Below are 9,241 nucleotides of genomic sequence, written 5' to 3'. Positions count from 1 at the left end.
GACCTAAGATTGCTTCAAAATTCATGCAGTAGATTGGATCCCAGCTCGGTCCTTATTCAAAATTTATAATATCGATCATGGTTAATTTATATTGAGTCATCCTGATATAACATCTGATGATCTCAATCATAATTTCTTTATAATTATGATATCAATCATAATTTTTTCATCTGAAAGATATGAAAATTCTCTCTCCTCCACTCTCTCTAAAATTTTATCTCTAGAATTTTCTCTCTCTAAAATTTTTGTGGACCAATGAAGGGTCCAGATACTCTGATAAATCTCGATTTTGGTAATCTTAGGAGAAGTCCTGGATTTGTGTTATTAGGATCGATTATCGATAATTTTTTCATATATGATTTTTATATTTGATCAGATCATGAAGAGATACAATTTTTGCATAAGATATCGAGTAAAATATTTTATTTTTAAAATTCATAAATCAAAGAAGAACATTAATTTTTATGCTTGGTTAGTCACCGGTAAAGATAAAAATCTCTGTACATGATCACCATTATATATGCTATTTTATCATTGGTCTTGCATCATTGGTTTTGCATCGTTGGATTTGAGATCGATAAATTTGCTATATCTGAGACACTATTATTTGCTTATATAATTTTTGAGCATGAGTATGTTATGTCAATATATATATGTATCAATGGTTGATGGCATGATTATATGGATATGACATATCTAATTTGATCATAGTGTAAATCGAAATTGATTTGATGAAATCAACATATAATAATTAAATAAAAAGAGAAATGATTTGGACTAGCCTTGTCATGTGGAACAGCCGTCAGAAATTTATACCTGGACAGCCCCCACTGGTTTATACGTGGATCAACCGGCTAGGAGCTCATATCTGGGACAGCCGCTAGAGCTTATGCCTGGGACAGCCCCCAGGATTTCGTACGTGGGACAGCCGGTTAGGAGCTCATTTGGACAGCCTTGAAAGACTTATAAGAGAAAAATTGTTCGGATGGTGACTGAAGTATAGATTTGGTTAGTCCAAAGCTAAAAAAAGAAAAAGTTAAAGATCATGTGATAATGAAAAAAGAAATGAAAGATAAGACATGAAATAATCGTTGAACAAAAGTATTTCACCCATTAACATATGATGATGCATCTCTTTTGACAAGACAGATAATTTATAGATGTTTGCATTATTCGGATATTGAATATGAGATTTTATTTTTATTGCTTATTCTTATTTTTAGATTATATTATTATATCAGTGTGATATGAGAATTCTTACTAAGTTGTAAAACTCATACCCTCCATTTTTTTTTTCTTCTCAGAGTTACAGATGCTATGATTGGCTATGGTATAGATGTGCGAGTGAGCGGATGCATAAATAAGGATTATTGATATCTGGTCAGAGGATTGAAAAAATTTAATTGGTAATTATGCAAGTTTTACTAATTATTATTGAAATTAGATATTATGAATATTGAGGATGTAACGAATTATTTTAGGCCTTGCATATTCTTTAGGACTTGCTCTAAGAGTGTACAGCCATCACGTATCCGATTTGAATTGTTGGGTTCGAGGCGTGACATAATGAGCCTTAACTATATACATACATATGTATTTGTCTAAGCAAAATTGTTTTGATGAGCGTGGGAATTGTGATTCTAGAGGTACATTGTTTTGTCACCTAGATGAGAATATAAATGTATTATTTTATTTTAATAAATAATTAAAACGTTGGGGATGGTTCTTATTCGTTTTATGATGGATATCATAATAATATAACGGCTAAGAAAACAATCATTCAAGACTTGAATTGTTTGAGGTAAGTTGTTTTTGCCGTGAGTGTAAATTCTTCATGTTTATAGCCGTAGAAAAATTCTAACAACCAATATGCGGTAAATTTTAACTAAGGCTGCAAACAGATCGGATTGATCCGTGATCCGACCCGATCTGATCCGATCTGATTAGACCGATCCGAATTTAAAGACCCATGGAGTCGGGTCGGATTCAAAAATTGGATCCGTTCATCTTTTCGGATCGGGTTTGATTTTTTGAATTTGGATCCGATCCAACCCGATCCGTGGAGACTTTTGGGTTAATTTGAATCTCAAGATATATGACCGATCCGATCCGACCCGAACCGGATCCAAATTAAGATCCGAACTCAGTTAAATGACTCATCCAAATAAGAATTGGGCTTGGCCAAAAGAGTGACTCATCCAAATTCTTTCTTAAATCTCTTACTAAAATCTTTAATATTGTCACACTATCGCAAGATTATTAATACACTGCACAAGAAATGCTATTCTTACAGTTAATCTCGAAACTTTTCTAAAAGTCCTTCCACAAACATAAAGTAAATTGGGGACATACTAACAGTTGTTCATAATTAAAATACCCAGTTATTATTTACTGTTGTACATTACTATTGCCTTAGGGATGGTATACAATATCCACTATCAATGGTGAAGTGAGAAGACGTAGGAAGAGAGGGGAGAATATCTATATGAAAAGATAGATATGGCCATATTATTTTGCTGTCGATGTGACCTCTAATTCTATTTTATGTAGATTTTTAAATTCATGATCCGATCCGATCCGAATCGAATATGCATTTTATGGATTGGGATTGGATTATATATGGATCCGATCCGAATGATCTAATGGGTCAATAAATTTGGTCATAGATCCGATCTGATCCGATCTGATTTTTTATTGGATGGGTATGAATTCAATATTAAGATTCGATCAAAAAATCAGATCGGATCGAGATCACTCAAGATCCGATCCAATCTGATCTATTTGCGGTCTAATTTTAACCACCTATGTCGCGTGGTCGTGGCTCAAGATATCATGCTGGATTTTGAAATAAAAAATATTAACAAAAAGTTTTTGAACCTATCAACAACTGCCCCAGTATCTGACTCAAGGGAATTTTCTACCACTCAGATCGTACCAATTATTCTGCCTCAAGCGTTGACGTGAGGAACGTAGACCAACCGGTCAATTTCCAGGTTTACAAGGCAAACCCGCACCGCCTCTAATTTCCTGGTGGGGGTCGTATCTTTCGCGCAAATGAAGGATTTACCTTCCATCGCGCGAATCTGCCGTTGGATCATCCCCTGGCCGCTTTGGGCTTTGTGATGGCGGATGGATGACGGAGATCGGAGTGCTTTCAGCGTTGTGCAATCGATGATCCAACGGTGGATTCGCTCGTTCGTGCGAAACATGCAGCCCCGTCATGCCAAACGGTGAGAAAGTTCCAACAGACGTCAATTTCTCGGGTCATCCCTGACCGCCCCACCCTCTTGACTAAGTCTACCACGTCAAGAGAGAAATCGTCCGCGGATCTTCTTTTCCCAATATCTCGGCCCCTCTTCTTTTTCCTGGTTCACATTCCGCGGAGCATCAGCTGCACCTCTCCACACGCCATTAGCAGATGGAGCTGCTGTTCGGGGTAACTATTCTCTACTTAACCTTTCACTTATCATCAATTCCTACTTCCTCGCCTGCGGCTCGACCTCCAACATTCTCCTCGCCACCGACGACTCCGCTCGCAGCTTCAGTCCCGACTACAGCTACCTCACCTTCAACTCCAAATCCATCTCCCTCTCCAACTCCCATTCATCCTCCAACTCCACCGATCGCTACGCCACCGCCAGGGCCTTCACCCAGCGCTCCACCTACGGTGGACCGGGAAAACCATGCCCCAGCAGCGCTTGGGCCTGGGCGCACCGGGCGCTTGGGCCCGGGCCGCGCCCCCACCTGGGCCGCGCGCTCCACACCGAGCCACACCTGTGCGCCGGGCTAGCATGCTGGCCGTGTCTCGCTGCCTGTGGCCGTACCGCCGCCGCTTCGTCGGCCACCGGCGGTCTCCATCATCTCGAATCTTGTGCCGACTTCAAAAGCTCGTTTCTTCTCAATCAGAACTCCGTTTGGGTAATCTTGATCTCATTGGACTTCATTTTTCATCGTGGATCTCGCTGTGGACTCAATGTAGATCGAATCTCGAGCATCAAATCCTAACAGACTTCCATTCCAACTATTTGTGGGGGAAGTCCATTCTAATTTTCATTCCAGAGAGAATGGAATCATCCATTTCTTGAAGAATCAAATCCGGACTACCCTAAGAAATCAAAATCTCATTCCAGTGGAATGAAATTAAAAAATATATATATCCATCCATCTGCCCCACCTCATCGGTTGTCTGCCAACCTCGACCGCATCGCTTGCTTCCTGCTCCCGATCCTCTCTAGCTCCGCTACCTCCTTCCTCCTCTCGCTCTCTACCACCTTCTTGTCCACCGTAATCACCATCTGATCCGTTGACGCCATAGTCCCCTCCATCGCGGTGCCGCATTAGACCTCTGGCCGCCTTCCTCCCCCCCTCCTCTTCTCTCTCCCTCGGACGACAAGAAGCCGCTATGCCCACACCACCGTCGAGTGTGCCATCTTCGCTTGCATACTGTCTTCTACTGTCTGCTATGATCCTCTGGTGCTGCGTCAAGCTCCCCCTCAAGCTTGCCTTCCGAGCCGCCCACCGTCACTCCCACACCTCGCCTGTTGTTGCGGCTGCGATGAGGACCCAGCCAACGCCTTGTTGCCTCCCCCTCCCCCTCCTCCAATATCGATTTTGATGCCGATCAGTCACCACCCGAATGACGATTCAGATGTTCGGGGGATGATCCACCTCACGGTGGAGGAACTTGTCGAAATCCATTATTTGGGAATGTCTCCAGCACTGTCAGATCCAGCCCCTGTTGCCGTCGTGACCGCCCTCCTCCCCCGTGCATAGGACCTGAGAATTACAGGACAAAAGAGAAGAAGGGACTCGAGGATTACAGAACGGAGCTGATTTAATTTTGTTTTAGTTGCTATTTATATTTTTTTAATATAATTTTTTTAAAAAAATTAAAAATATTATTATTATATTTAATTTTTATTTAGTATTAATTTTTAAAAATTTAGTTAAAAATGAAAATAAAAATTTAAGGTTCTCCGATTTTATATTTATATAAATCAAATAACAAAATAAAAATTATTATTTTAATTTTTATATTTTTAAAAATTAAATTATTTATTTTTAATTTTAATTATAATATATTTTAATTTTTATTATGATTCTGATTTTGATCGCAAAACAAGCACGGCCGTAAATCATGGTCAAATATCCAAACACGCAGGTTTCTGTGCCAGAAGAGACGTCTTAAAATTGACGTGTCTAGCGCGAAGATTTTTTTTTTTTTTTGTTAGTTCCATCACCCTAGTATTAGTTGACGTGTCTAGGCACACGATTGCTGCTAATTGATTTTGAAGAGACGTATATTATTTTGTTGGACATGCTTGCGAATGGCAGAATATCAAAGATAGGAGACAACTATATGCCGTTTAAGGTTGGAGGAATTGAGACGTATCCAATCCCTTTAGCACATTCTGATGTACAATTTTTTTTTTTTGTAAAGTTATGATGTTCACTCTTTTTTTTTTTTTTTTGTGGTAGAAAAATTATGATGTTCCCTTTGATGACAAGATCCATGCTTGAGCTTTCCCATCTATGGCACCACGTAAATTTTTCTTTCTAGTTGGTGGAACCTTCTGATTTTGTGAATTTATTTAGTGCTATATTTGTCCTTTTTACGATAGATAAAATGAAACAAAAGACTAGACTTAATTTCAGCCGCATATAAGCAATGTGATCTCGACCAAACATAATAGATAATTTTATTGCCGTAGTCTAGAACTGGAAATGTACAAAACCATCTGCTGGATAGGCTTTTAATTTTATGACAAGTAAAAGAAAACAAAACGAAACAAAACCACATGATGTAAAGCTGGAGGTTATTCAGACCGACAGAATCATAGAAAAGCACCCATGATGTCTAAATGAAAACTTAATAGTGGACACGACACAGGATAATAAAATAAGCTCTGACATCAAATTGATCGGAATAAAACCTGAGTGAAACCACCTTTCATTCTCAATTTCAACAGCAATTTTATTCAGACGAGTAATAATGCAGGAGAACCATTCTACAAGGACCAACTAAACTTAACACAACCGAGTTCTTAAATCATTTGGAAGTATCTGATAGGAGATACAAGGGATACAATACATTGTACATTCGATACTTTCGTACAATCATAGAATTTCACTGATATTGTTCTACATTATAACATTATAACTAATAAATTGCCCTTGGAAATCAGTCCCATTCATCTACCTTCATCAATAAACAACTGGGAGAAGACCTTGCTTCCACTCACGTCCGAGTAGTTCACGCTCATCCTTGCCATTGAACTCCCTACATCATTTGTTACGCTGGTTGAAGCTGCCCAGCCCACTGCTGCCACCGGGAACTGCGCCTCCGCATTGCCACTGTCCTCATAAGGCTCCCTCTTCAGCTCTGTTTCCTGAAGCTGGAGAACATACTCCAAGTTCCATAGCACATCCGCCATTGTCGGCCTTTCCTCACCATACTCTGCAAGGCACTTCTCCGCTGTCTCGCAAAACTTACTCAGAGAATTCACATTGATCTTCCCGACAATCCTCGGGTCAATGACCTTCTCGAGCTGGCCTCTGCGCTTGCAATGCAGAGCCCACTCTCCCAGGTTCACCTGTTCCCTTGAGAGTGTCTGGTCGATCACTGGCCTCGCACACAGCACCTCAAGGAGCAGCATTCCGAAGGAGTAAACATCAGACTTGTCGGTGAGTTTCAGGATCTTAAAGTACTCAGGATCTAGATATCCAATGGTGCCCTTGACCTTAGTGGAAACATGGGTTTCCCCGTAAGAAGGCCCCCACCTCGAGAGCCCGAAGTCCGAAACTTTGGCCGAGTAGTTGTCTCCAAGCAGAATGTTGGAGGACTTGATATCACGGTGTATGATGTTCTGCGAGTAGCCCGTGTGAAGGTAGTGGAGGCCCCTGGCGGCGCCAATGCATATCTGCAGCCTCTGCTTCCAGGAAAGCCATGGCAAGTCGGAGCCATACAAGTAATTCCGGAGAGGCCCCTTCTCCATGTACTCATAGACCAGGATCATTTCCGACTGCTCGGCGCAGTAACCAATGAGTGATACAAGATGACGGTGGCGAATTTTTGACAGCAGAGTGATCTCGCTCTGGAACTCTGGATAGCCTTGCGCCGACCCTCGCGCTGCTCTCTTCACCGCAACTCTAGTGCCATCGCTCAGAACTCCCCTGTAGACCTTCCCAAACCCGCCTGTGCCGATCACGAGATCGTCGTCGAAGTCGTTGGTCGCCAATTTGATCTCAACAAAGCTGATATGGAGACTCATTTTGAAGTTGGGCGAGGCCCTGTGTGCTGTTCTTTCGGTATACTTGCTCGAGAGCTCGACAGAATTGGCACCGTCGGTCCTGTATGGTGCCCACAAAACTGGTGTTTCCTCTGGCTTTGTCACACTCTTTGAACAGCATCTCTTACATACCAGCACGAAGACTGTGATCGCTAATGCAATGAGGAAAACACCACCAACAATCGCTGAAATCAGAATGGCAACATGAACACTCTTATTCTTCTTGGTTTGGCTAGGGCCTGAGCCAGGGTTGAAGCTTCCGTTGAGGCTGCCAAAGGTGTTGTTCACCTTCATGATCTCCAGCCCATTCAGTATAGCATTAACCGTCGCCGGGCTGCTCTTGATCGAACGGCCAATGCTAACATTGATGAGCTGCTGCGGGGCTGTAACATCCAAGTTGAAATCCAGAAAGAAAGGTTGGGCGGGGTTATATGCTATATCGGATGGACGGAGATCTGGGTACGCAAATTGGTCGCCGATATAAACGTCGAAGAAGAGCTCAGTATACGTCTTCGAAACAAAATCACAGAAATGCATCCGGATCAAATAACTGTAGTCTGGAGCTACTCGGAAGCTCCAGGTTATGTTGAAGTTGAAGTTGGGGTTGGAGTTCACCATAGAGCTCGTTATGTTCATGGTTCGGGCAGTGTCATAGACGCTCGCCGGTGCGATTTCAGGATCTACGCCCGCCGTGTATTTGATGTTCTCGGGGTTCGTGCTTCTCTCCAGCGAAAGGTCCTTTTCCGAGAGGAGGTACTCGTCGTCGGGAACCCAGGTCCTCCAAAGGGTGTCATTGGCCGGGGTCACTTTTTGGCCTCCCACGTTGATCCTGTAGACCGTCTCCAGTGCCTGGTGGGCTAATTGGCTGATACCCGGGCTGGGAGGTACTTGCCTGGGATCTGTGGTGTCGTCGATGAGGTTGGGGGGTGCCGTGAAGACTTCAATCGCATTGACGAAGGCTAAAGAAGATGCACTGGAATTGGAATCGGGAACGAATGTGATGGCGAGCTCGCCGGTGTCCACCCACAGAAGGTACTCCTTGATGATGGGAGTTTGGGTGTTTGGGACGGAGAAGCCGGAGAGGAGGAGGAAGCGGTCGAGGGCGAACACGTTAAAGCGTGCGGTGGCGAGGTCATTGGTTTGGTCGGTGAACGAGAAGAAGTGGAGACGGAGGACATGTGTGCCCCGGGACTCGAGGTCGAAGCGGTAGGTGGAGCTCTGGGTGAAGGCCCTGGCGGTGGCGTAGAGATTGTAGGAGTTGGAGGAGGAGTTGGGTCTGGAGAGGGAGATGGATTTGGAGTTGGAGGTGAGGTAGCCGGAGTCGGGAGTGAAGTTGCGAGCGGGGTAGTCGGTGGCGAGGGGAATGTTGGAGGTGGAGCCGCAGGCGAGGAAGTAGGAATTGTTAGGAGTGAAGGCCGATGATGAAAAGTGGAAGGATAAGTAGAGAACAGTTATTCCTAACAGCAGCTCCATCTCCTAAAGGCGTGTGCAGGGGTGCAGCTGATGCTCCGTAGCATGTGAACCAGCGAAAAAGAAGAGGGGGCGAGTACCGGGATCTTGGGATAGGAAGATTCGCGGAGGATTTCCGTCTTTGGATGGTAGACTTAGTCAAGAGGGTGGGCCCGTCTGGGATGACCGGAGAAATTGACCTCCGTTGGTACTTTCTGGTGACTTTGACGGGGCGGCGTGTTTCGCACGAACGAGCGAATCCACCGTTGGATCATCGACTGCACAACTCGCAAAGCCCGCGAAGTAAGGTGAATCCTTCATTCACGACCAGGAAATCCTTATCCCGTGCGGAACTTTGGTGGTGCCGTGTGTCTCATATAAAGACCTGCAGATTGACCGGCTCGGCTACTCTCAGCGTCAACACTGTGAGGCGGAATAATTGGCGAAAGATCTTTTACGATCTGAGTGGTAGGAAATTGCTTCGATTTAGATACTGGGCAGTT

General features: G+C 43.5%; 1 protein-coding gene across 1 annotated transcript; it reads right to left on the bottom strand.

Annotated features, from left to right (window-relative positions):
- Positions 1–5,948: 5,948 nt before the first annotated feature.
- LOC105054218 (probable receptor-like protein kinase At5g24010) lies at positions 5,949–8,828 on the bottom strand. Its single transcript, XM_010935686.4, has one exon. It carries the CDS (start codon positions 8,760–8,762, stop codon positions 6,192–6,194), a length of 2,571 nt encoding a protein of 856 aa, XP_010933988.2. The 5' UTR covers positions 8,763–8,828; the 3' UTR covers positions 5,949–6,191.
- Positions 8,829–9,241: the final 413 nt, after the last annotated feature.

The sequence above is a fragment of the Elaeis guineensis genome, chromosome 11, assembly GCF_000442705.2.
Source record: "Elaeis guineensis isolate ETL-2024a chromosome 11, EG11, whole genome shotgun sequence".
NCBI classification, from domain to species: Eukaryota; Viridiplantae; Streptophyta; class Magnoliopsida; order Arecales; family Arecaceae; genus Elaeis; species Elaeis guineensis.
This window is presented reverse-complemented; position numbering and strand designations above follow the sequence as displayed.